The following is a 27352-nucleotide window of genomic DNA, read 5'->3' as shown; positions in this document are numbered from 1 at the left end:
TCCAACAGTCTTATTCAGCTGTGAGACCTCACCCCATCAGGTTTGGTCTTACAGTGGTTTCACCCGAAACCTCTGGTGATAACGACCGACACCCTTTTTTCACTCCTTGGCTCATGAGATGAGGAACGTGATTAATAATGGGTCAACGAACCTCAACCAAGACACTTCTTGGATGAGAGGTGAAAGGTCATCACAAACATGTCAGAAGTCCAGGTGCTTTCTTTCCAAGCTCCTCATAGTACGATGACCTGATGGCTGAAAACCTACACAGACACACAGGTGTTAAACCTGGAAATATTCCCTGATTGCAGAGACTCAGAGGAACAATTTAGGGTGATTGCTGCTGATGACTTAGACAACAGAGGGTTCACCTCTTGAACTTCACCAAAGGAAATATTCAAATAGAAGGATGTAAGGCAACATGGATCTAAAAGGCTTTATGTGACAGCGTTTCTAAAGCGATGGTTGAATAAGATGTTGGGAAATCTGATGTGAGTCCTTGGAGAACACGGACCTGGGAGAAGGTTCAGGCTGAGCATCCTTCCTGCAGGGAGATAAAGATTGCCATCAATCACTGACTTTAAAGACGATTATTCATCAGATTATTAAAGATTATTATTGTTCTTCAGTTAAACACCAATGAGCCAAACAGTGACATGGTCAGCATGACATCACCCTTTGGTTTAAATGTTCTAAATTCAATTCAGTTTAGTTTTATTTATTTAGCTCCAAATCACAGCATCAGTCGCCTCAAAGCGCTTTGTATCGTAAGGTCAAGACTCTACAATCATATGACCCCCTATGAGCAAGCACTTTGGCGACAGTGGGAAGGAAAAACTTCCTTTTAACAGGAAGAAACCTCCAGCAGAACCAGGCTCAGGGAGGGGCGGGGCCATCTGCTGTGATTGGTTGGGGTGAGAGAAGGAAGACAGGATAAAGACATGCTGTGGAAGAGAGACAGAGGTTAATAACAACTATTAAATGCAAAGTGTCTGTTAGCATTTTAGCTCCTGAAATGTTCTCAGGTGTTCTCAGGTGTTCTCAGGTTAGTTCGAGGAGGTTTTTGGCTCACTGGTGCAGTTATGGTGCAGTCGTTGTGTGGAAACTTTCAGACCTGAATGAGAGTCCGGATTTGTTCTTCAGGTTCCTTAGTAAGTCCAACTGATTGAGAGGAGGGATCAACCTGCAGACACAAATTTCACAATCACACAGTTTCAGAATCCCTGAGGAGTGATTGGCTGCAGGTGCACAGGTGCAGTCTTACCTATACATGGGGACAGACACTGTGCTCTCGTAATAATCCCAGGTAGATGTCAGATCGGTTCGGCTCAGATTTGTGGCGTAAACCCTCCAGGCCGCCTGTCGACACAGGAAGGAAGCAGCTGACTCCTAAAAGGTCTCACGTGAGGGTGCCAGTGTAGATTCTCACCGCACAAAGTCAGTGTGATGTCAGAGCATGGCTCACCTGTATGAGTCCTGCTGCAGGGTTTCGTCTCTTCTCAAAGTGTTTCTGTCTGTGCTGCTCCTGAACCTTCAGAGCAAAGCCAGAACCCAGAATCCCCTGAAGAGAAACACAGACAGGTGAGCTGGCACGAACAGGTGTCTCAGGTAAACCCAGGTAGATAAAAAACTGACTCACAGCCGGCAGAGCAAAGAATGAAACTCCAATCAGAGTGAAGGTTGCAGCCAGCAGACGTCCATTCCAGGTGATGGGGAACTTGTCTCCATAACCGATGGTTGTCAAGGTGATCTGAGACACAAACAAACCGACTACATCGTCCCATCACGGAGGAGGAAACACCAGTTGTTTCAGCTCAGGTGTACACACCTGTACCACACCTGTGCTGTCAGTACTGATTAGGTGAATGTGTTTTTTACTGCCATGCTTTTAGTTCATGTATTTTGTTTTGCACTACGCATATTTTATATGTCATTCGGTCATTTATTGCGGGAATTCTCAGGAACTTTTGTACTGCATTGGTTCTGCTGGTGCACCTGAGTGAGGTGCACGGCCATGTTGAAGCAGCAGAGGCCAATTTAAGTTGGAGGAAGTTCAAATGTTCTTAAAAGTATGTGTGACGTGCTCAAAGCATGGGTCAGCCAGCGAGGTATGTTGTAGTACGGCGGTCCCCGGACGGTTTAATGTCAGACAATATTTTCACGGACCGGCCTTTAAGGTGTGGCGGATAAATACAACAAAATAAAATAATACAACCGAGACAAAAGCGGTGGGATTTAGTAACAATAAACGTGAATTCACTGTGTAATTGTGTAACTTTATTAGCAGCGTCCTCCTGAAGTGCACCAACAACACAGAGTAACGTCCTCCTCTCTGCCCCTTAATGCTCTCCGGTTGCTATGGTAATGCATAAATATTTATTTCAAAATAAGACGCACACGGGAAAGATCCAGGGAAACAGTTAACGATAAAAACCCTGAAAACCATAAATTTCACACCCGCTGCTGTAGATCATTTGTCTCTATTTCACCCGTCTTACTATCTCATTGAATTTTATGCTGTTTGAGTTCGAAGGCGGCGTAATTTGTGATCAAGGTGATGCTGTAACAACAGCAATCCTGAGATTTTACAGCTCAGCAAAGCCAACCTCATGCCAGTGATGCTGTTTATACCTGCTGCTTTGCAGCTCAGGTAACTAATCACAGGTAAACACCTGATCTCAGGTGAGGTGTGGGTGTGTATGTGCATTCATCTTACCAGTCCCCACCAGAGGGCGTCAGCATATGTCTCAAACTGTTCATTATCTTCTTTTTCTGCCAGGTAAACGAGGAAACTTGCCAGAATGAGACACAAGAAGCCGATGTACCAGGCTGTGATCAGCTCCTGCAGTGGGCGAGAGACTAGAGGGTAAAGTCAGGACGGAGAGCGCGGGAGGCATCCTGCTGAAACGCCTCAACCGGCTTCTAGCAGCACAGCAGCTACTTTAAGCTCCTCCACAGCTCGAGGTTCACAATCCATGACACACTGAAGGTTAAGGATATTCCCTTAGACTAATTTCCTCGTCCGTTAAGAGAAAAAACGACTACACCTGTGAACTAGTCTAAAAGTAAGAAAAGTTTCGACTACATGACCTGACAGTTTATGACATCAAGGTTTGGAGGTGCCGGTCAGAGAGCGCACCCTGAATTTCTAAAAGTTTGTGGACTTTGAATTTGAAGGGTGAGCCCTGCGTTTGTGAGCTCTCCACCATGGACATGAAGCTGGTGCACGGTGACCTCTGCAGCACCAACTTGAATAGAATAAAATAGAATAGATCTTTATTGTCCTGTTACAAGAACAATAAAAGATCGTTTGGAGTCTCTGTGTTAGCAGCCTGCAGATTTTTACATTGAAATTCCTTCAGAGAAACCAAAAAGAGACTTAACGATGTTCCTGCACAGATCTTAGTTATATACGCCATATAAAGGAGCAGCGTGATGATCGGTGGTAGTGCACACAGGGAGAGACCAGAGGTGGGAATGTTGGTTCCATTATAATAAAGGTAAAATATCCGTACATGTAAACAGCACAGTCGACGTTAAATTAGGGTGGAGGCAGGACATGCTGGGCTGGAGGTAGCTGGGCTCTGCTGGTTGGCAGTGCAGAGGTTTCACTGAAGGTTTCTGGATTGTTTTCCACAAACTTTCTCCGTACATGTTGCAGTTGGTCGTGTTGTCCTTCTCCAGTTGTTGCGTCTGAGGTGGACAACCAGATGTAACTAACCCAGATGCTCCTTAGTTGACTGGCTAGTTGAGGGTTAATGTTTTTCAAAATCATTTTAACAACATCACCTTCACTTACAGTCGGCTTCCAGCGTGTGCAGAGTGATTGATACATGTAGGCAAAGTCTCTGATGCTCTCAGCCTCTTTTTGGACTGTGCTCCGCACTCTCTCAGCCAGCTCATAGTCTCCTGATAGGAACGCATCATTTCCAGGTTTGGATTTCATGGGATCCCTTGAGGTTCCATGTAGAACATTACAAAGAGTAATAAGCCCCTCGTCAGTGAGTGGGTTGAGGCCCAAGAAGTCTCCCCCCTCTCTAGGTACTGACGAGGATCAGACTCATCAGCTTTTCCAAATGTTGGGAAAGGCACTTTGATAGGCCGCTTCCCCCCATTCTACTCCTCGTTTCACCTCGGACGGTTAGTTGGTTACAACCTGGGTTGGCCCCCACTCTTATATGTTTCTCTCAAATATGTCGTCTGAATAGTTTGCAACCCTGCATGTCCAGGTGCCGGGACAGAGAGAAGGATCCTCCTTACATCAGGTATGAGTTTGGTGGTTATTTGACTGTACTGGTCCTTTAAACTTCACTCGTTTGACAAGTTGTTTTCTGTGAGATTTGTGTTCATTTGTTCCATTTGAAAAACTGTTTTTTGTGTTCAGTGCTCGTGTTTAGCTCCTCCTCCTAGTCGTGTTGGTTCTCCACAGGTTTTTAGGCCGTTCCAGATCCTGATCAGCAATATTTGATGACGTGAACAGATTCACTTCCTGTGTTCTTTAATTGATCAAAAATGACCCCATGGGTTGTTTTTCTTCAAAATCTTTAAAATGAAAAGTTGTAATATATTCATATTCCAGGTATTCCTCATAAAATATGTTTGTAACATGAGGCCATTTGCATTTTTATTTATTTTTTCATTAATTTTAAAAAAATGCTGTTTTTGTATCACTACCCCACTCTTCCACAAGTGGGGTCAAAAATGACCCCAAGCAGTTCCTGTGGGATCTTCTATGAAACTTTCATTCTTAGCAACTCTGACTGTCCCACTTACACTTCTGATGGATCAGGAATTAATTTTTACACAGTAACGTACATGATTTATAGTCAGGGCTGCACATAAGTGGTCCGCAGGTCTGCATTCGCTGTCAAAAGAAAAGTATTCCCACAAATTCAGAGAATACGTGCTTCTTTTGTGGTGGAGGAACACCAAAGTAATTGCTTACGGAGCTTCTTCGACATCTTTAAGAGTTATGAACAAATGTCTGTCCTCCTCCAGAACATCTAATGTACGCAAACGCGCGTTCCAACTTCTTATCTGGTGCGCGTCTTTTATTTTGACAGCAAATGCGCACCTGCGGACCATTTATGTGCAGCCCTGTTTATAGTTTCCTGTGCATTTCAAACATCATACTTTCTGATTTTTTTTTTTAATATCTAAAGTAACATGGCTGCTATGAGGCCAGCTAGGATCCCTGTGGCCCTACAAATGATCCAGGACGGATGGGATGAAGAGCCCATCGGAGGCACTGACTCAGAATCTGACATCTCAGATATAGAGGACCCAGACTATTGTCCACCCCCCCACTGAACAAGGCCAGTCAGATACAGAGGAGTCCTCTGATGAGTCCTCTGAAGAGGAAATGGATATTGAGCCTAACAGAATGAGCTCTTACTGCTCTAGCCACAATATTCTGAATTAGTCGGCCAGGGCTTGCACCTGGGTTTAGTACTGTCTCCCCAATAGATGCATGGAAGATGTTCATGTCTGATAATATAATAGAAGAGGTGCTGACATGCACAAACATGGAGGCACGAAGAGTAGCCACAGACAGGGGAAAAGAGTGGAAAAATGTAATCAAACATAAGCTCCTGGCCTTCATTTGATTGACCGTTCTTGCAGGAAGTGAGAAGAACTGGGATGTACCAGTCGGTGTGCTTTTGGGAGTCCTCTGCATAACCCATTGTTCAAGGCCACTATGTCAATTCAAAGATTTAAAGATATTCGCAGTTTTTTGCACTTTGATGACAAGAGGACCAGAGCCTACCGACTGAAAACAAACCACATGGCAGCTTTCAGCTACATGTGGCCTGTTCCTGGTCAACTGCAGGCAGAAATTCAACCTCAGTGATTGTGTTACAGTGGATCGACATGTGCCTTTCAGAGGGAAGGCCAGCTTCTGCAGTATATGCAGAGCAAGCATACAAAAGAGATACAAGTGATACAAAAACGGAAATTTCTTAAAATTAATGAAGAAATAAATAAAAATGCAAAGGGCCTCATGTCACAAACATGTTTTATGAGGAATACCTCAAATATGAAAATATTACAACTCTTTGTTTTAAAGATTTTGAAGAATAACAACCGAGTTTATAGCAAAATGCATTGTTTCTATTTGGGGTCATTTTTGACGCCACTCGTGGAAGAGTGCAGGTTGTGCATCCAAGGGTTAAAGGAGCTGCGAGCTCACTCAGATCCATACCTCGCAGTGAATTATTGGAGGAGAGTTTCGTTTGCTGATACCGTCTCCATTTCCAAGGGTGACGCAGCACTGGGAGCCATTTTGTGTTTCTGTTGTTTCAAATAAAGTTTTTTCTTTCTTTATTTAATGGGTTTATAATTAATGAACGAGTCCCATCCGAGGTGTCATTTTTCTATTTGTCAGTTTATATAATGAAGGTTTGGGGGAAGCAGTCAGGTACAGCAAACCTCACAAAGGATGTAAACATGTAACAGAGCTTACCACCCTCAGCACGAAACAAACCACGGCTTCGTATTCACACACTGAAAGTGTAGTTCATGGCTCATGTTTGGTCCACGTTTTACCGCTCACCAGTCCACTGCAGTGACAAACAGCACAGGAAGAAAAGTCCGCTTTTTCCAATCACTCAACGAAAGGAGTCTCAAACCAGCTGTGCACAGCTGCACACAAAGTCCAGCCTGGAGCAGCGACCGCGCCTCACCGCCACCTCCATCCACAAAGAAATCCTCCTGCTTCAGAGCCAGACGATCCCCGGTGCTTTCCACTGGCGTGCTTCTTCTGAAGGCTGACAGTGGGGCCTTCCACCCGGAAACACTGGGCTGCTCCGTGTCGAGGACCACTCCAAAGGGAATTGGGGGTGTGGCGGTGAGTTTGCACGAGGTGATCCGAGTTCAGAGCAGCAGACACGTGAGCACTGGGCGTTCATCCTTTGATGAACACGCAAACAAAGTCAGATTCCTTTGCAGAACGTAGATAATTCAGCAGCTTCAGCAGCTTCCACGCAGGTTCCTGTCCGCACCATCACGCATTCCACACATTGCTGAACGTCTTCATGCGTTCTTAAGTCCTTTGTCAGTTCTCTCAGTCACAGCTCGCACCTTCGCTATACACCTAATGGCTCATAACAGCAGCCCCACTGTCCTGCGTCCCCACATGTCTACAAATCCAAAAGACTGGATGGTCAAACCCCCACGATCACTCCACAGTCCAAGGTCCAACGATCACTCTGAGCCTGCTTCCTAACACTGTAGACCACAGGTGTCGAACTCCAGGCCTCAAGGGCCTGCAGGTTTTAGATGTGTCCTTGATCCAACACTGCTGATTCAGCGTTAATCTGAAATGACGTTAACGCCACAACGCGGCAAATCTCCGTTAACGAGCTACCGCGGATCGCCCCGTGCGTGGGGCTGGACGGCAAACACGTTAACGAGCTAACTGCGCTAACACACTAGTTCCCACCCATGTAATTGAGCATTGCTGACACATCTGACATACTGTTTTACTTTAGTCCATGACAGCTTACCTTCAGCGCTCGACAGTGCAGCCTAGGCTGCACTGTCGAGCGCTGATCCACTGAGCGCTCAACACAGACAGCACCGTCAGAAGGAAAGTTGATAAAATAAATAAAAAAAATTTGTATTGTTCGACACATATGCGTACCGAACCGAAAGCACTGTATCGAACGGTTCAATATCGATATGAGTATCATTGCACCCCTAGTAAACAGGTAACCAACAAAAACAGACTGACTCTAAATTTTATTTATACTCTTTTCTATTTTGAGGCATATGTGAAACATTGATCTAATCAATAACTCCGATCAATACAGATGAAAGTAATAAACCAATACTGCAGCTCAGTGTTGTGGCTTCTCTGCAGACCTGGTATAGTAAGTTCTCAGATGTGGGGTTAAGCACAAGCTTTGACCTTTGACATCCATCAGTCTGGGTGCCAGCTGAGCTCAGTGGGTGAGCGGGCGACCACACAACTGCCGAGCAGCGGCTCGGGTTCGACCCGACCCGTGGCCCTTTGCTGCGTGCCATCTCCTCCCTTTCTATTCACCATCCAATAAAGTCATAAATACTTCAAATAGTGGACCAATCTCAGACCTGTAGATATTCTGATTCTTTGATTTCAGTCAGTTTTTAAACTTTCGTGTCCTGTTCCAGATTCTCAGTGTTTCATCACAGTGAGCTGATCTGTAACCACCGACAAGTCAGCGCCACGTCAGCTGGCGTCACACATACGAGTTTTACCTTGCTGTGAGCGTAGACCACCGATCCCAGCAGCTTCCAGGTTCCTCCTCGGCGATCCATACGGATCATTCGGAGAATCTGAAGGAACCGCAGCGACCTGATGGCCGACGTGGCGAAGACGTTTCCCTGAGTCCCTGCAGCCAGGACTGATATGGATGCTATGAGCACCATGATGTCTGCAGACAGACAGGTTACAGGTCAGAGATGGACTTTGCACCATCATGAACTGGTCCTTTCCATTAGCACTGGCAGTCTAACATGGCCCCACTGGCACAAACCCAGCTTTCTGTTCTCATTACAGACGCTGGGTCTGTCTGTGAAATCATCCTGTTACTTACCACTTTTAATAATAATGGTGATAATACATTTTCTTTTATGCACCTTTCAAAACACTCAACGTCACCTTACACAGAAGAATAAAACAACAACAGACATAAATACCAATTTGATAGGTTTGATTTGTTTGTGGAGGACGAGTCGAGATCTTTTATAGATTTTATGTTCCAGGCGACTGAAATAAACGATGGTGCAACACAGGAGGAGCCAAGGCGTCTAAAATCTCATCAAGTCCATCATTAAATGAGCGTTTAATCAGGGAAGGACGGAGGATTTATGCTCGGGAGGCAGGCAGAGTGTTCAAATTAATGCCCCTGATGCTGCAAAAGGAGATGAGTTAAATTAACATTAAAGACATTCACATGTGGTCAGAGGTGGGGAGATAAGCTGCAGCAGGGGTGTCCTCTGGGTGTTAGATATCACTCTGTGTCACCCAGGATTAGTTCATTAGCAGGCCTCTGGAGAACTACAAGACATGTTGTTGACTGGATCCTATCCAGGCTACCATGTGGCGAGAGGCGGGGCTAACACAGACAGACATTCACACCTATGGGCAATCCCCAGTTAACCTACCCCCACTAACTGTGTGTCTTTGGACTGGGAGGAAGTCGGAGTACCCGGAGAGGACCCACACAGACCAAAGACATCCAGACAGCAACGGGACACTGGCAGAGAGTCGGAGAGGGCGACTGTGTGGAAACGTAGGGAAAGCAGGGTCGTCCAGGTGAGCACAGACCCCCAAACAACACGTTAATGCACAAAGCTGCTGAACCACAGGAGGGCTTCGGACCAGTGAGAACACAGGTTATGGGTGGGAGTTAACAAACATTAACAGGTAAGACAAGGTTCACCAACATGCCAGTAGCAGCTGGTCGCACCAGCGTTCACTCCCACGAAGAATCTGTGATGAAGACAACACCCAGATTTCCTTCCTCTTAAACCCGCCTCCTGCTCTCCAACCTGCTGTTGAGCTGATGTTAAAACCTGGCTCTCACAAAAAGTCCTCAAACTCCATGAAAGCATTTGTTTTAGTGAGTTATCCCACTCACTGACAGACCGTGACATCTCCCACTGTCCCTGCATATCTACATGTTGTATAAAAACATCTGTAGCACGACTGCAGCAGCTGGACTCCTGGCACATGCATGTTTAGCTCAGTCTACTGCTACTAGCTTAGTTCTGTTGATCAGCTCCTTCTAATAACTCCAAACTGACGGCTCGACTCATACAAGCAGCCGTGAATTCCCCCGAAACTCTGGAATCATCTCCGTCTTCAAACTGCAAACATACTTCCTCTCATCAGCTGTTTCAGCTTCAGACTAACTTAAACTATAACTCTAACTTTAATTATTCTAATCTTTATTATTCATTTATTTTGTTGTACTTTTACTCCGGGGGGTGGGGGGGGGGGGGGGGGGGGGGGGGGACAACCATTCACACCTATGGGCGAATGACCAGCTACCCCAACCCTATGATAGCTAAATCATTTGTGTTGCATTGTTTACTGGTTGTGCAGCACTTGGTGCACGTCTGTATAAATGTGCAGTGCTGTCCCTGCCCGCAGAGGCCTCTGCTGTGAGGCAGAGCTCTGGGTTTGTTGTACGGTCTGACCTTGAGGTCCACTCCTGTGTTAACACGCCTGAATGCTGCAGATTTCATCAGCAGCAAGGCTGGATGGTCCAGCTCCACCCTAAACACAGCTGGAGATGCTGAGATGAAGGGAGTGAAACCACAGCCGCGCCTTTTGTAGAACTTTGGAAGTCCAACAGGTCCTTCTCACTGAGCTGAACTGTGTCTTGTTGAGGGTGAAGAAGAGGAACAGAGCAGCAGAGGCTGCACAGCAAACAAGCGGTGGGATCGACTCTGGCGTGACTTTTAAACTCTGCTTCTACAGACCAGAGGAAGTGAAGACCTTTATGTCCTCGGGGACATTTGTGGATGAAGCTCAGAGATAATGAAGCAGACGTGACTGAACGTGACCAACAAACACACTCAGCTCCGACCCACCGATGACGCAGAAGGGCTTCCTGGCGAATTTCAGTCGACCTCGCCACCCTCTGTACCGACAGCAGCACCCGGCAGCCCAGATCCTCACCATGTACTCCACCCCGAACACCACGATGGTCACCACCTCCTGTTACACCACAACAACACGCTGTTAACGATCAGAGCAGCACGTATGTGCTCAGAAGAATATCTACAGCTTTATGTGAAGAATGAAACGCTGCAGCTGAACAGAACCGTCACTGACTTTATATTTGTTTCATCTCCGCTTACAGCAGCATCACGTGTGCCATCAGCTCCACGCTGAGCCAAACCTTTGACACTAGCAGGGGTGTCCAACTCCAGGCCTGGAGGGCCGGTGTCCTGCAGGATCTCACCCTGGGTCAGCACACCTGAATCACACGATGAGTTCATCAGGCCTCTGGAGAACTGCAGGACATGTTGAGGAGGTCATGAAATCAGCTGACATGTCTAAACCTGCAACACCGGCCCTGAGGCCTGGAGTTGGACACCACTGAGCTAAGCCCTCTGCTTCCTGTGATTTGCATAAAAAAATTATGGTACAAAATTTGAAAACATATTGTTTTTGGGTTTTTTTGCTTCTTATATCTTCACAAGTTGTTAAGCTGTATTTTTGTGAACGATGGTGCGTCTCTCTCAGACGTTTCTTTAACAGTGAAATCTGCATCAGTGTTTGAACATGTGTGTGACCCTTTCCCCGCCTGGATCTCTGATCTGGGACGAACACATTCAAACTATCTGCAGTTCAAATATGACAAAAACTTTATATATGTGCTGCTGGGGGGGGGTCAATGTTACTAGTTGTCTTTTGCATCATATTGCAAAAGACAACTAGTAACATTTGTGATTTTTATATGAATCTTTCACAATACTAAAGATAAAGTGTGTAGAATGATTTTCATCAAGAACTTGTTGGTCATAAAGTGGAGAAAATTTCAGGTTTCATGCTGTGTGTGAGTAAATATGACTTTGTTGCACCACAAAAACAAAAATATATTATTAGATCGTCCACATGAAACCAAGTTCTGGAGTTTAACGGTGTTAAATATGTAGACTGACTCTACCAGCCGACTTTGTTGAGTCTAATATTTCAGGTTAAAGTATTACTGTAAAATAAAAACAGAACCACGCACATATTTAACACACAGCACAGTCTGATGCTGTTTTATTATCATGTGCTCAAATATGAGACTTTACTCGAGGGCTCGACTTTCTTCGTATTATAATTATAATTATATATTATAATCAGCATCACATTTCCTGTCTGTTCCAAAGATCCTGGTTCAGTTTCACTCCGAGTGGAAATTTCAGGCTTTTGTCTTTGGAAATATTCATGTTCAAACATTGGCTTGAGTGTCAGTGTTTGAGAAAAAGGCCTGAAAGTCGGTCTAAAATATTCACATGGACATATGTGGACATAAATGTAAGCACGATGGTCGAGCACGATGTTTGCGTGGTTACCAGGATGTAGAGCGCGTCCTCTGAGCTCTTCTCGTACTCTCTGATGGTGGAGAACACAGACAGAACCAGGCAGGAGAACACCAGCAGGAACCTGAACACAGAACAGGAAAGATCTGCGTTTCAGGGAAAATAAACATGAGTGAGGTGACCTCACTCTGAGAGACGGCTGTGGGGAAGAGAGGGCGGAAATATTAAGGACCGCCCAGCTGTCCCCACCTGCCCACTTTTCTCCTGCTCGTTACATTGGTGCGCAGGTGTGCGGACAGGTACGTACACATAGGCGTGGTAGATAAAGGCCCATCCTCGGGGTCTCTCCAAGACGTTGTACAGGAAGTTCTGCAGGCGTCTGTAGAGGGCATTTCGTTTGGGAGGCTTCTTCCCCCCGGAGACGCTGCTGCGCTGCCGCCGAGGCCCCTCGTCTCCACCTGCACACAGAAACATGTCAGACAGGCACACGGACGCTTATATGTGCTGCTGGGGGGGCAGTATGGGAGTGATGTGGGAGTAAATCTACTGTGAAACCCTCTGTGAGGGGCAGCCAATCAGAGGAAAGCAGAAATACTTAATTATTAATCCCAGCCTGTGGTCACAGTAAGAACAGTAACGAACAAGGAAAAACAATCCAGTTATTATTTACTAATTAATAATATAATTACAGAAAAGCTCTTAAAGGGGGAGGAGCTAAAACATCTGATCTGAGGTGTCCAGAGCAAGATAAAGAAGGATTATTCTGAGCTGTGAATCATGCAAAGCTGCTCCGGTGGATCAGCCAATCACATTCAAGCCTCCTCTCAGTAAACACCTGCACCGTGAAGCTGATTGGTCCTAACCTTCAAGAGAAAGGTTTGCAGGTTTTAGTGACAGAGTGACCACGTGACATGTCCTGTATACGTTTAAGTGAAATCAGCTGCTATGGTTATTAAAGATAACACACAGCTGCTCACCCGCTATGAGCAGAGCACCGTCCCTACTGGAGTCCGTCCCTCCGGCCTCCAAACCCACGAAGCCGACCTTCAGCTTCTTCTGGTCGGCCTGCGCTCCGGGGAACACCCCGCCGTTGCGAGATTTCTGCACCATGGCGGACCGACGATGTGCACCGATTCACCGAGCTACAGCCAGCCCGCGGACCGAGCATCGAGGCCGGGCAGGGCCGGCGGGAGCATCGGGGCCGAGGAGGAGGAGAAACGGAGAGGAGGAAGAGGAGGATGCAGCACAGACGAACTGCAGATTGGCTGATCAGCAGGTTTTTGACTTCCCGCACGAGGAAGGAAACAGAATGACGTCACCGCGTCAGAAACATTGATCACTTCGATCAGCTGCAAAAAAAAAAGAAAAAGAAAAAAAAGGCGTGATCGCTTATCACCGTCTCCACGGTAACGTGATGTCGACGGCGGTCACCATGGCAGCACGAGGTGTGGGCGGATGGAGATTGTGGCGACAACATCATTAACCAAAGAACCAATCAGGTTGGTGATGACGACAGACCCTGCAGCGTCAGCAGAGCCTGGTGACAGTGGGAATGAAGAACCCTTCTCTATCCTCAGGAAACTGAAGCCGTTTTCCTGCTTCAGAATCAGAATACTTTACTGATCCCTGGGGGAAATCATTTTTTGTTACAGTGCTCCATTATAAACAAACATTAACAAAGACAGACAATAATAATAATAATAATGGATTGGATTTATATAGCGCTTTTCAAGGCGCTATATAAATCCAAAATATATATATATATATATATATTGGATTTATATATCCAATATATATAACCCTAATATATATATATATATATATATATATATATATATATATATATATATATATATATATATATATATATATATAACCCTAACCCTAATATATATAACCCTAATATATATAACCCCTAACCCTAGCCCAAACATTAACAAGACAGACAATAATAATAATATTATTATCCAATCCATATACTGTCACACTCGTGGTGCTCACCACGGTGTCCTGTTAGACTTCATGACTGTGGAGAAGAGCTCATATAAAATCATGCATGCCTGCAGGGCACTCGTTCCTCCTTCAGCTCCTTGATTCATCTGCAGTCTGAGACACACTAGCCTCCTCCACCACACCGCCAACAGCCGCAGCGACAGAATGATGTAAAATAACTTTAGTCCACATCTTTAAAGAGCCTGATTTGGTTTGTCACACTGCTAAAGACAAGATGTGCATCAGGTGAGAGAGCAAAAGGAAATTCTTATAAACAGCAGGATCATGTCAACACAAGGAAAAGCTCAGCGCTAATCATCAGACACATTGAACACCAACACCCTGAATTATTTAAACCTGAACTTTACATTTAACCAAAATTATGACAAACATTTGTTTTATGTAAGATAAATACATGCATATCAAAATAAGCCAGCGCCCTCATGTTTACAGGCAGAATCACGGAGCCTGTGAGGACGCTGCAGGACAGGAAGAACCTGATGGTTCAGCCTCACAGCTCACCTGTTCTGACTGTTGGACAGCCTCTGAGTTCAGTCTGCCCCCTGCTGGTCAAACAGACTTTATATTATATTCTACACATTTAAACAGCTCCACGTCTCCTCTGTGCCTTTGGATCCAGGTGTCACACAGTCGTGTTCTCAGAGAGTTCCTGCCGCTGATTAAAGACAGCACTGCAGCATTATTACACAAATCACTGAGAAATTGTTTGTTCTCACTAAAGACAGGCGCTACCTGCACTCGGCCACGCCCCCGTTTGCACATAAAAAGGAAACAGGTGGAGCTGGAGGTGACGGAGGAAACGAGACAAAAGATGTTTTATGATTTTGTGCATTCTCAGTTTTTCTTCTTCAAACTGGAAACACGTCTGCTCGATGTGCAGCTCACGTCACGCTGCAGAGGACCCAAGATGGTGGTGGAAGGGGGTGGAGTCTGTCCAGTTAAACATAAGATGAACCTTTATTAGTCCCACACGTGGGAAATTTTTGGTGACAGCAGAAAGAAGGAGCTGCTCAGTGCTGTCAGGGTGTCCTGCGTGCGCTGGGAGATGTTGGACACCATTTAGAGACGACATCAGAGACGAAGCTCGTTAAAAATCAATTTTTATTTTAAATCAAGCAGCAACTTTCTCATTTACAATAAAAATAAAAAAAGAGTGGTGGCAGTGCTCGTTTCCATGACAACCAAGAAGATGACCAGGTGACAAGCTGGTCCAGACGAGTGACGTGATTGGCTGAGGTCTGGAATGTGGTTGCAAAGCAACACAGAGGAGAGACGTGATGATTTGTTGACAGTGTGAGAAAAATAAATCAGATTAGAAGCCTGACAGGTCAGGGGTCAGAGGTCAGAAGGGCAGCTTCTTGATGAATCTGGTGAACATGGTGAAGGCAGCAGCTGGTTTGTCTGTTGGAACCATGTGACCTGAACCCTGCGGGAAGACAGCGGCACAGGTCAGAACAGTCGCCAGAAATCAGGCCTGAGGTGTTCACACAGAAACGCCCCGAGGCGGAAACGAGACGCCCCGAGGCGGAAACGAGACGCCCCGAGGCGGAAACGAGACGCCCCGAGGCGGAAACGAGACGCCCCGAGGCGGAAACGAGACGCCCCGAGGCGGAAACGAGACGCCCCGAGGCGGAAACGCCGGCCGTTTCTGCCATCTGGTGGATTTTCTATGAAGTGCAGTAAGTGTCAGACTACATTGACCATGTGCCATTTTCTTCATCTACAAAGACAATTTGATTTGACGACATTTAAAAACAAACAAACTGAAATGTTAACCCTTTAAGACCGACCATAGAACCAAGTCCGCCAGAGCTTATATTATATGTTTACATGCTGTGGAGCCATTTTTGGGAGCATTTCAAGTTGCTATACATCAATACAACCATTACAGCCCAGATTTTAATAATATGTCTGCATTAAGTGCATAGTAATTACATAAATTGCAAAAAAGTGCAATAAACTACAAAAAAATTGAAAATCGGATCGGCAAAGCCTGTTTCTGGAATATTATGTTTTTGTTGCTGCAAGTGCTTTTATGCAGTTTTTGCAAAACTATATGTGGAAGGAAACTGTGACCGAGGACAAGCTGATGGCATAAGATGTAAGTACAACTCCTCCGGTTTCATATGCAAAAAAAAAATTATTGCTCTAGCTCACGTGGTTGCAGAGCTACCGGGATTTAAAAATAGTTACGCAAAACAGAGCGTGCAGCTCCGACCAGCTTTAAAGGGTTAAAGCAGATTTACACCAAACGAGACATTTTTGTTTGTTTCTTCTTTATAAATAAAGATTCTGTAGAAACCTTAAGTGGTCCGATGATGAAAGAAAACAGCTGACTTGAAACAGAACCCCGCCCCCAAAACATGACATCACACAGTCAGTGAGGATGATGAAGGTGGCGTTTACCTTCACGGTGAGGAAGACAATGTTATCAAACTCTTTGACGAAGCCGCCGACTTGCTGACCGTCCACATCTTCGTAGATCCACGGACGCCTCTGGACTTGCACCTGAGACACAGGTAAGCACACCTGAGTCAGCTGATAGATCAGGTGACTTTGCAGAGGAAAACTCAAAGATCTGAACTCCACCTGCTGCTGCAGAGACTCCACAAACCACTCGTCCCCCATGAAGTTGCACGCCATGTCCACGTCGCCATTATACACGAGGATGCGGTACTTCTGCACAGAGAACACAACCGTCAACACCTTGCAGTCCATATCAGACAGGTGAAACAGGTGAGTCCTGTTAAAGGCTGGAAACATTTACACTGGGAAAAATGAAAATAAAAAACATGGGCGGAGCTTCACTGACTAGAGCGCCGAGCAGCTTCAGGTACTGTTTCCTGACATCCATGTAGAGCCGACCGTAGTTCCGGTTCACCTCGGAGCTGCGAGCGCAGAGCAGAGAGTCAGCACAGGTGAGGTGGACAGGTGAAACAGAGGTCAGGTGTGTGCATGTGTTACCTGCAGATGACCCAGTCCAGAGCTTTGGGGCTGATGTGGAGGGCTTTTCTGACCAGCGGGTTGTTCAGGTACAGGTTGGAAGGGGTGGAGTTGGTGCAGGGGGGGTCCAGGCGGACAGACGGGAGCAGCGCCGCCAGACTTTTGACTTTCTAAAGTGAGAGAACCACCTGTTCAGGTGAGCGCTTTATAGATACTGTTTGGATCATCAGGTGACCTGAACTCACCTGCGTCCACAGCCGGTTCCACTGATGGTGAATGAACGAGTTTCCCAGATCTCGGATCACCAGCTGGCCTCGCTCGACACTGACAACAAACAGGAACACACCTGTGAGCGCCATACGTGCTGCAGGTGAGCTCACGGACAAAAAAGATCACAGGCCACAGCTCACCTGAGTCTCTGCGGGACTCCACCTGGGCAGGAAGCGTACAGGTTGTATATGTTCAAACCTGAACTGTAGACGATGGTCTGAACCTCTCCCACCTGCAGAGGAAACACCTGAGACATCAAACCAGAGAGCCTACAGGGAGACGTCGCGTGCACCGCAGGTGAACCGGGTCGTACTCACGCTGTCCATGCAGTTCTGGTTCGGGTTGTCATAGAAGTTGCATTTCCCGTTGCTGCAGCAGTAAGTCTGAAGCTCCGCCCACAGGTGGCTGCCAAGCAGGCCGTGGTAGTAGGCGAAGTACACCAGCGAGTTGTCGTTCATCTCGTAACTCGACATTCCGTTCCCCACGGCGATGCCCTGCACCACAGGTGAGTCGGTGAGGCAGGCATGATGCTGATGTTTCCACAGCCTGAATGTGACACGCCTGCTTTTACCACAGGTACACCTGCTGCAGCTCAGGTGGGACACCCATTGATCACATGGTCTACAAGCAGCACGTCACAGGTACACCTGTCTGCAGTGTTTTCTAATGACGTCACTACAGGAAGCACGTTCAAAGTGAACAGTGTCACCACAAACTCAGGTAAGAACAGATTTGTTTAATGCTTTGAGTTTCTCTGTGATTTGTAAAGAAGACGGACTAATAACAATAATAACAGGAAATGGAAAGGTGGAGGCTTTATCCAGGAGCAGCAGCCTGAGCAGAGAAGCCCAGACCTCCCACACCTTAGCCACCGCCTCCAGCCCACCTGAGCAACATTGAGGCGTTCAGAGACCAGCCGAGAGAGTGATCTCTCCATCGTGTCTGGGTCCGCATCACCTCACCTGCCTCGTTTTCATGTGGAGGAAGCAGCTCTACTCCGAGTCTAACCCACGCTTCACAGAAGCTCATTTCAAACCTCAGAGCTCACCACTGAAGCCGTTTATAATCCAGTGGAAGCAGCAACGCTGTGCAGTCTTCGGAGCCATTTTCACAGGTGCATCAGGTATGATACAAACCACTGCAGCACAGTACCTGTAACACCTACAGCATGTTCTAATCGCTCTAATAGGATATTATGGTCGACAGTATCGAATGCTGCACTGAGGTCTAGCAGGACGAGCACAGAGATGAGTCCACTGTCAGAGGCCATAAGAAGATCATTGGTAACCTTCACTAAAGCTGTTTCTGTGCTGTGATGAACTCTGAAACCTGACTGAAACTCTTCAAATAAACCATTCCTCTGCAGATGATCTGTTAGCTGTTTGACAACTACTCTTTCAAGGATGTTTGATATAAAGGAAGGTTGGAGATTGGCCTATAATTAGCTAAGACTGCTGGGTCTAGAGATGCTTTTTGAGTAAAGGTTTAACTGCAGCCAGCTTGAAGGCCTGTGGTACATAGCCGATTATTAGAGATAGTTGATCATATTTAAGATCGAAGCATTAATTAATGGCAGAACTTCTTTGAGCAGTTTTGTAGGAATGGGGTCTAAAAGACACGTTGATGGTTTGGAGGAAGCAGTTACTGAAGTTAACTTCAGAACTGTTACCTGCTGTCAGGTGCGTCATTACCTGCAGGTTGAGGCTGGCGTCCTCCATCACCCTCTCAGCGAGCGTTGGGATGTAGATTCCTCCGTAGCTCTCTCCGGTCAGGAAGAGCTCATTCTTGCTGTACTCTGGAAACAGGCGGAAGAACTCCTTCAGGGCCAGGTAGTTGTTCATCGACACCTGCAGAGAAAAAGAAAAAGCTGAACACCTGACCTCCGGGCAGCCAACCGGCAGCTGAGTCACTGAGGGTCACTGACCTCTGTGTCATTGGTGGCGTATTTCTGATCGTCTGAATACGAGAAGCCGACGCCTACTGGGGACTCCAGGTACAACATGTTGGCAATCTGCACACAGATAGTCGACCAATCAGCTTTGACCTCAGCCGTGCGACCTCAACAAAAGTCACATGACAGCATACCTTGTTCCAGGCGTACGGGTTGTACTCCAGCGTCGCACCGTCGCTCTGGATCTGAAATGACAAAAGGTCAGAGGTCAGGTGTGGAGTCATAGTATACCTGTAGGGGGCAGGTGAGCAGAGTTCACCTACCAGGAAGGGTCCATGTTCGGTCAGCAGTCCGTCCAGCGAGCTGCAGCCGGGGCCGCCGTTCAGCCACAGCACCAGCGGGTCCGAGGGCGGTTTGTCCTGCGACTCAACGAACCTGAGAACAGAAGAAGTGGTCAGCTGACGGTCAGGGGAGGCGTGTCTTCAGGCGTGTCTCAGGTACTGACCAGTAGTGCAGGTGTTTGCCGTCAGCCACACTCAGGTATCCAGAGTACTGCTTGAAGCTCGGCTGTTTCTGCAGACCCGGCAGGTACGTGATCTCGTCGGCCGCTGGGGCCGCTTCCGCGCCGAGCCACGCGGACAGGAAGTAACACGACAACAGCAGCAGCTGCATCTGATAGCAGACAGGAAGTAAAAACATCCAATAAAAATGCTCCTCCTGAGATTTCACCTTTATAATACTGAGGTAACGTCCAGCAGCTGACGTCCACGTGTTCCTTTCACTTTTGTCACACGATCACATGACACAGCACAAATGATGTCATCTCTCCTGCAGGAAGTTACTGACTAGCTCTACTGTCAGTTTTACTGACTGAGCAGGTTATCACGGACAGATCACCAGAAACAATCACTGATCACTCTGACTTCACAGAGCTGTCGGAGCCCTGCCACAAAATAAAATAAATAACCCTAAAAAATCCAAACAAAACAAAAAGTAAATAAATAAAAAGCAGGAGGCCGTCCTCAGCATCAGCCTTTCAAAAAGGAAACAAACTAGAAATTAAACCTCAGTGATGATGTTGAAGTTTTAAAAAGGGTTTTTCATCACATCCAACCCTGATTTTAGGAAAGCGAACTTAAAACACAAAGTTCAAAGTTCACCCGTTCTCTGAGGTAAACCTGTGAAACACGAGCACAGCAGGATCTCACACGCACACGTTAAATTAGGCAGAATTTAAATGAAGACTGGTGGGTTCCTCTGACGGCCACGAAACACGTGATTTCAGCAGGAAGTGAGGTTTGTGTTCGCGGACTGATCACGAGACTTTCTGATTGGGGATCGATCAGAAGTCACGTGATTACTTTCCCCCTGAATGAACGAAAAGTTACGTTTTGGTTGAAAAGTTGATTCTGTTCATCTGGACGCTTTACTTTCGGACGTGACTGAGCATGCGCCAAGAAAATTTACATTTGCAGTTTTTTGAACGGAGTTTGGCAGAAACACGCAGTTCGTGTCAGAATAACTGTTCAGCGACCGGAAACGGGTTTCAGTTTCAACACGAAACGTTTTCGACCCACAATCAGCTCGATTATCGATCAGAAAGCGATCAGTTTCTCAGAGTGCTCGTTAACTGTCATGAAACAGAAGGCAGTGTGTGTACGCGCCCTGATACTCTCACACACATTTTAAACCCGGAAACGGGGACTATCACGCGCAGCATCAACTTTAACGTCTTAAATCAGACAGAATCCAAACGGACCTCTGAATGGAGACCTCCCTCTTTCACTCACCTCTTCTCTGCGCGTCCACCTGCTTCACCTGGGCTCGTGCTCTGCAAATAAATTGGACACACCACGGTGAAGGAAAACAGCAGGTCATATGACAGCGGCAGGTCACATGACCCCTCCCTCCCCTCCGTTTTTTTTCAAACTTTATTTGTAGGGTTTTTTTTAGGATAACCTTTTTTTAAATCAACGATTAAGAACAATACGAATACAGACTCTCGAAGAGGATAAAACAGTAGAAGAATATTCAAAGGCTCCAAAACAACAGAAAGAGTACCAGAGGAGCGTTAAATATGCAGAATAACAACAAAAAAGAGTCCGTAAATCCCTGTCACAGTGCTCTAAGAAGAAGGCGGCCTGGCCCTACCAGACTTTATGTATTATTGGGCTGCCAATATTGTGACATTATCCACCTAGATGCAGGCTTTTAGGGAGGGCAGAGGGCCGCCTTGGTCCACTGTGGAGCTAGACGGTCATCTCACCATATCCCCTGTTGCAATAATGTGTTCAAGTCTACCCGTCAGTCACAATGTTAATTTTAAAGATCCTGTGGTTAAGAACTCTCTCAATGTCTGGTTTCAGTGTCGACGACATTTCAGGCTGAGGCGGTCACTCGTCTGCTCCCCTGTTGCATCAAATCATCTGTTTTTACCAGCTCTGAGCGATGCAGGGTTCAAGGTTTGGTACAGCAGAGGAATTATCTGCTTCTCTGCTCTGTTTGTTAAAGGGTCATTTTTATCCTTTGAAATCTAAAGATTTTGGAATCCCGAAGAACCACTTCTTTAGATACTTACAAGCGCGTAGCTTTGCAGTTAAACACTTCATATCCAAGTCTACCTAATGACTGTCCACTTGAGGACTGTCTGCAATCTCGACTTATTGCTAGAGGCCACATCTCTCAAATATATAGCACACTGCAGCATATAAGGGCAGACTCTGTGTCCACAGCCAGGAACGCCTGGGAGCTGGACTTAAACCTTCAGATCCCAGACGACCTACGGGACCTTAGTGTGAGCAGGATCCATGAATCCTCAATCTGTATACGGCATTGTTTAATACAGTTTAAAATTCTTCACCGGGCGTACCTAACCAAAGCTAAACTAGCCAAAATATACAATACCTCTGATGATAGATGTCCGAGGTGCAAGCAATCACCCGCCACTATGAGCCATATGTTCTGGACCTGCTCTGATTTGAACCGGTTCTGGGAATTAGTTTTTAAAGCTCTTTCGTATGTGTGTGGGAAAACAATCGATCCCAGTCCGATGACAGCAGTCTTTGGTGTACTCCCAAACCAACACGGGATAACTTCTTATCAAATGAATGCAGTGGCTTTCTCATCTCTCCTGGCACGCAGGCTAATTCTTCTTAAATGGAAGGATTCAGGTCCACCAGTGTTTGTTCAGTGGTGATGAGGTGATGAGGTGTTTGCAGACAGAGCATCCGAGATACAGTTTGAGACGGTCTCAAAGTAAATACTACAAAACCTGGTCATCCTTTGTTGAATATGTGGAGAAGTTGTCATTTATGATGTAATACTGCTTTTATCTGTGTTTGGGGTTTTTTCTCTTTCTTTCTTTAAAGCCACCTACTATCTGTAGCAAGCCGGAAAGAACTGCGCACAATGCAGCTTTTATTTATGTATTTATTTTATTCTATTTTTGTTTGTTTTGTTTTTTGGGGTTTTTTTTTTGCCTTGTTCACATGGTAGTATTTGTTGTTTGTGCCCATACATTTTCCTGCATCCAACTTGTTTGCCACTGCGTGGCACAACCGGTTTCACAATGGCAGTGTTTGTAATCGCAATTCGAGTTATATTTTTCTGTACTTTTCTCACATTGGAAAATCATAAATAAAGTTGTCCAAAAAAAAAGTGCAGAATAAGAAAAGGGAGCACAGGCTAAACAAACAAACACTGGAGGCAAAGATGGAAACAGTAACGACAAACACGTCGTCTGATTTCAGTTTCTTTAGTCACATGATGTTTAAAGTCACTAATGGACCATGTGAAGGACGGTTTACTATTTCTCCACTTGCTACAGTGTATAAGGTATTTACCTAATGTTAGTCGCAGCAGAGATACGTGGATGTAAATGATCCAGAAGGTAATATCAAATTAAACTGTGGGATGTCATTGACTTTCAGTGATAACCAGCTGTGCAGTTCTTTTTAACTCCATTTTTATTTATTTTTAATGAGCAGTGATGGATCCCACACTTCCTCCATACAACTGTGCCCACATGCATACGCTCGCTCAGGGTCCAGCTACAGCATGTTAAAGAAGGCAAGCATACATACATAAGCACTCTTTGGCCTCACACGAGGCAGTCCTCCGGTCTCCCCGTTCCCTGTGCCATCCATAAATAAATGTGTGTGTGCGCTGAGAAAGAGAGCTCCCAACACTAGGTGGCGCTCTTCACTGTATTAACAAAGGCAGCATGGGTCCCCCGTTTCTCAAAAACAGTCTCTATAGTCTGAGTATGTAACGTGTTCCCTCAGAGAGGCACCACACACTTTCTGGATCCAGATATTACATGTGGGAGGTTCTGGTTTTAACCACCTGATGGTTTTTAGGGCTGCAGTGAGGAATTTATTTATGTGAGTTGTGGCTTTGCAGTCAGTAAGTTCTGGACTCCTTCCCAACACGAGGACGTCATGGAATATTTACTTTGAAAACTGCCTCCAGTTTAGGGCAGAGCCCAAATATTTGGGTATGTTGGCAGAGTGTGTCCACAGTTCCTCCAGCATGAACATGTGTTGGGCCCATCTGAGCAGTTCTGTAGAGTCTGGTGATAATTTTCCATTTAAACTCTCTCCAGCTGACCAAAAAACAGCTGATACGGGATCAGAAAAAGAGCACAGGTCCACCTCAAATGTAAACCTCCTCAGATACTGGGCATATATTATTAATTACCTTAAAATGGGTTTGTTTAACTTTTGGGGGAACAGGCCACTTAACAAATTCAGAAAACGCTTTTTCCATGAGTGACTGATGCCCGTGAAAGGCCTGCAGACGTCTGCCCAAGTCAAACTCATGGAAAGGAATTGATTTGAAGTTCACACTAATAAACTTATTGTTACATTTGCTATCATTTAAATTACAGTTTCCCATTTTTAAACTTGGCAGCGCTGGTTTGACGTCAGACTATAACAAAGTGTTGCATGTTAGCTGCTTCAGAGCTAATGGGATAGCGTGACAAGCCTTTCTGCAATGTTTTAGTGGACAGTCTAAATTGTGTCTCTTCAGAAAAGATACAAAATCCAATAAAGCATCGTCAGAGTCCAACAAGTCAGTTACAAACAAGATGCAGCTCAAACCAGTTCCTGATCAATAATAACTTTCTGTTAGCGGTTTAACTCTATTGTTCCATATTCTCAACACGTGGGGAGAGAAGTTGTGCAAAAATCATTTTCCAGAAGTAAAGAATCTGTTTGTGGAAACTAGGTAGTTTAACAGGAATTGTACTGATCTCAAAGTCACATCCTAATAAAAAATCAATCCCTCGTAATTCCTTGAATGAAGATCTGAGGATACGACACCACATCAGCCTGGAACAAACAAGCTCTGAGCCAGTTAATCTGAAAAGTTCCTGCCACTGATTCAAAAGGCTCTAACACCGCCCTTCTCATGATCTTTAACCAGCTGGGATCTCTTAATATATTTGGGGGTTTTCCACAGGAATTGAAAAATAGTTTGCTTTCTTAACTGTTTCTTCTGTGGAGAAACATGCAGAGAATGACGTGGGTAAATTAATTTAGAGAGACCTTCAGCTTGGAGAGGACGACTACCAAATGCAGTGATATCCCTGGTCAACCAACGACTGGCAGATGTCTTCATGTCGTGAAGTTTGTTTTTGTTTTTTGTGATTAAAGTTATGAGACCTTGTTTCATTGTGACAGATTAGTTGATGAGATAATAAGCACTGTAGAGCAATGATCTAATGTGATCCCAGAGAAAGGAGTAAAATTCCACCGTTAGCCCGTCAGCTCCTGCTGATTTGGGTATTTGTTCGATTGTCCTGCGCTTCTATTGCAAGTTTACCCTTCATATGATCCTCCACACCCCCGTCCAATGTTCCAATAAAGCCTCTCTCAGCAAACACAGCACATTCGCCGCTGAATAGTTTGACTTATAAAGGTTGCTGCAGAATTGTAATGTTTCCTCATTTACTTCGTCTCGGTCCTCAAATCTCCTCGATATCCAGTGATTGAATCTTCTTTTCAGTTCATCTGTTTCTCTAAATTAAAGACGTAGGAAAAGTTTTCCTCTCCCTCCTCCATCCATCCAGCTCTTGAACGAACATAGTTGGTTTTCTCTAACAACAGTTTGTCACATTGGGATTGAAAATTATTTAGTTGTAATTGTTCATCCAGTGATGAATCCTGTTTCCAGCTTGTTGATGCCTCAATAATGGTTTGTTGCTCCTGTCTTTTCTGTTTATTGGCACATTTGAACTGCCGTCTGTTTCACTTGGAATTTGAACCATTCCTATTTGCTCACCTGTGACAAATCCAGTTTATTTCCACCATTAGATTTTTCACTTCAATACAGAAGTCGTCATTATGCAGAAGGCTGTTATAAAATTTCCAAGTAAGAGATCGATGTCTGTCTTTAGTTAATGAGATGGACGAGGAAATCAAACAGTGGTCAGTAAGAGGCTTCACAGCTGCAGATGTCGTTCATCAAACTGTTAGATCTTAACCAGCAATCAGTCCTTGAACGTTGTTCACTTGAACCAAGCATGAGATGCAGATTATTCAGCCTCCAACAGTCACACAGGCTGTGTCCCAGTCCAGCGACCGCACGCTGCGGAGCACGCGCAGTTCGTGTACTACGTACGGCGCGTGCTAGGAAGTACAAGAAGTGCGGAAGTGAGAGGCTCGTGAAACGGGCCTTCGCAGCGCTGCTCAGGTTGCCTAGCAACCATGATACTAACCGCGAGAAACGGTACATACAGCTTTGTGTGACAGACATGAAGGAGAAAAATGTTTTGTTGTTCATTCATTTTTATGACATCACTTTGATTAGTTGAGGCTGAGACCACAGGACTGTAAACATGTTGGGCTTCATTTCTGTACTGAACAGTTATTTAAGATTAGCTAGTAAATAACAATTAGCTAATGTTGTTCATGAGACTAAAGTCATCTCACTGTGTAAATATAATATGGACAATATTATAGTTATTATATTAACCATTATTAGTTATTACAGCAGTGAGTTTGAACTCTGGGTCAAAGATTCAAGTTGCAGTTATTTATATTTCCTGTCACCTTAAATCTTCAAAGACGAGTATCTGTGACAGTGTTTATATAGATGTATTATATATAAGAGACAAATATTGTTCGTTTAATATGTTGTCATTACTAAATTTGGCTCAATGCTTACATACATGTGTAAAAAGCAAATGTACGAGCTGTGATAACTTATTTTTAGCTCCATTCTGCTGCTGATACATACTTTAGGTTTCTGAACATTAAACTTGTTGCTGCCTTTCATAGTGTGTAACTTGAAGACCCTGAGTACTTTCTCCCACACTGAAAACACTGGATGATAACATTATTTGAACATTACCTAATAAGACTGACTCAGGACAGACAGTTAGTGATGTTAAACTTTCCTAGCAGTCCTTCACAAACAGGGAACAGTCTGTCTATTCTCTCCATCTGTCAGCTGCTGCTGGCTCTTCCTCCTCCTCTTCCTCACACACTGCTGAGTTTGTCCTGGTGGATCATCAGGGGTGCAAAGCCTCACAGATGATGTGCAGCAGTGGGTCCCTCAGTCTGTCCTCACTCTGGACACTTGCAGTCGTCACACATGGAAATCAAATGTGTGATAAGCTGCAGGTTTCAAACACAAGTGTAACTTATAAACACATGTTCATACTTTTATTCCACAATCAGAGAGAAAGAAACAGAGAGAGAGTGCAGGACAGACAGGTGACAGTCTCAGGTGTACACACTGCTACAAACAGGAGGATTTAGTGTTTGTGTTATTACGAAACAAGAAGAGTCCCAGATGGTACAGTGGACACATGTGTGACTCTGTGATTAAAGCATCTTTCTTTCAGCTTAACGAGTGAACCGTCAGCTCGTTCAAACACACGTTAAAGTCCGTTTGGTACTTACTTTTGAAAGTTCACTCTTCGGCCGCTCCGCTTCTGCCGTATTTTTCGGCAAAATTATCCACACCCAGCTCTGAATTGTGGGATATATGGGACGATGAAGTACACACCAGACCACACTTCAAATTTGGGGAAATCGACGGCACAGTTGGAGTACAAACAGCCGTCGTCGCTGTGACGTAATAGGTCTCAAAATGCATACTCGAAGTGTGCGGTCGCTGGATTGGGACACAGCCATGGACTGACTTTGGTGACCGAATTAAGAACACTTTCATCTAAAGCAGGGGTGGGCAACTGCAGGC

The 27352-nt window shown here is 45.3% G+C and overlaps 2 protein-coding genes across 6 annotated transcripts in view; both read right to left on the bottom strand.

Annotated features, from left to right (window-relative positions):
- The window catches only part of kcnq2b (potassium voltage-gated channel, KQT-like subfamily, member 2b), a 32784-nt gene extending 19280 nt beyond the window's left edge, over nucleotides 1-13504 (bottom strand). Inside the window, exons 1-11 of one of the 4 annotated variants that reach the window (XM_087841169.1) lie at nucleotides 13005-13503; nucleotides 12335-12485; nucleotides 12061-12151; nucleotides 10582-10708; nucleotides 8239-8414; nucleotides 2717-2842; nucleotides 1640-1750; nucleotides 1466-1561; nucleotides 1265-1359; nucleotides 1115-1183; nucleotides 515-544 (exon numbers count right to left, since the gene is read on the bottom strand). In XM_087841169.1, coding sequence (XP_087697295.1) covers nucleotides 515-544; nucleotides 1115-1183; nucleotides 1265-1359; nucleotides 1466-1561; nucleotides 1640-1750; nucleotides 2717-2842; nucleotides 8239-8414; nucleotides 10582-10708; nucleotides 12061-12151; nucleotides 12335-12485; nucleotides 13005-13137 — 1205 coding nt within the window. In that variant the 5' untranslated portion in view covers nucleotides 13138-13503. Of the gene's footprint in view, nucleotides 1-514; nucleotides 545-1114; nucleotides 1184-1264; nucleotides 1360-1465; nucleotides 1751-2716; nucleotides 2843-8238; nucleotides 8415-10581; nucleotides 10709-12060; nucleotides 12152-12334; nucleotides 12486-13004 lie in introns of all 4 variants that reach the window. The other 3 variants (XM_087841168.1, XM_087841170.1, XM_087841167.1) reach the window with 3 other exon arrangements.
- Nucleotides 13505-15124: 1620 nt separating this feature from the next.
- ctsa (cathepsin A) lies at nucleotides 15125-21041 on the bottom strand. Of its 2 annotated transcripts, none has more exons than XM_087841165.1 (14): nucleotides 20935-21041; nucleotides 19650-19816; nucleotides 19468-19579; nucleotides 19339-19389; nucleotides 19178-19264; nucleotides 18945-19100; nucleotides 17571-17747; nucleotides 17394-17485; nucleotides 17229-17307; nucleotides 17005-17153; nucleotides 16853-16928; nucleotides 16630-16719; nucleotides 16447-16548; nucleotides 15125-15466 (listed from the first exon to the last, which is right to left on the bottom strand). In XM_087841165.1, exons 2-14 carry the CDS (start codon nucleotides 19814-19816, stop codon nucleotides 15383-15385), a joined length of 1422 nt encoding a protein of 473 aa, XP_087697291.1. In that variant the 5' UTR covers nucleotides 20935-21041; the 3' UTR covers nucleotides 15125-15382. The 2 variants fall into 2 exon arrangements, with proteins under 2 accessions (XP_087697291.1, XP_087697292.1); XM_087841166.1 differs by lacking the exon at nucleotides 20935-21041 and adding an exon at nucleotides 20359-20392.
- Nucleotides 21042-27352: the final 6311 nt, after the last annotated feature.

This window comes from Neolamprologus brichardi, chromosome 5, assembly GCF_056152115.1.
Source record: "Neolamprologus brichardi isolate AB-2024 chromosome 5, ASM5615211v1, whole genome shotgun sequence".
Taxonomy (NCBI): domain Eukaryota; kingdom Metazoa; phylum Chordata; class Actinopteri; order Cichliformes; family Cichlidae; genus Neolamprologus; species Neolamprologus brichardi.
Note: the sequence above shows the minus strand (reverse complement) of the source record. Positions and strands in the feature narration are given on the sequence as shown.

What these genes read in the sequence shown, in the direction of transcription:
- ctsa (XM_087841165.1), bottom strand. Translation starts at nt 19,816, where the DNA reads ATGCAGCTGCTGCTGTTGTCGTGTTACTTCCTGTCCGCGTGGCTCGGC. An exon ending in GGCAAACACCTGCACTACTG is followed by an intron (nt 19,580 to 19,649) that starts GTCAGTACCTGA and finishes TTCTGTTCTCAG; the next exon opens with GTTCGTTGAGTCGCAGGACA. An exon ending in GGAGTCCCGCAGAGACTCAG is followed by an intron (nt 17,308 to 17,393) that starts GTGAGCTGTGGC and finishes GTTTGTTGTCAG; the next exon opens with TGTCGAGCGAGGCCAGCTGG.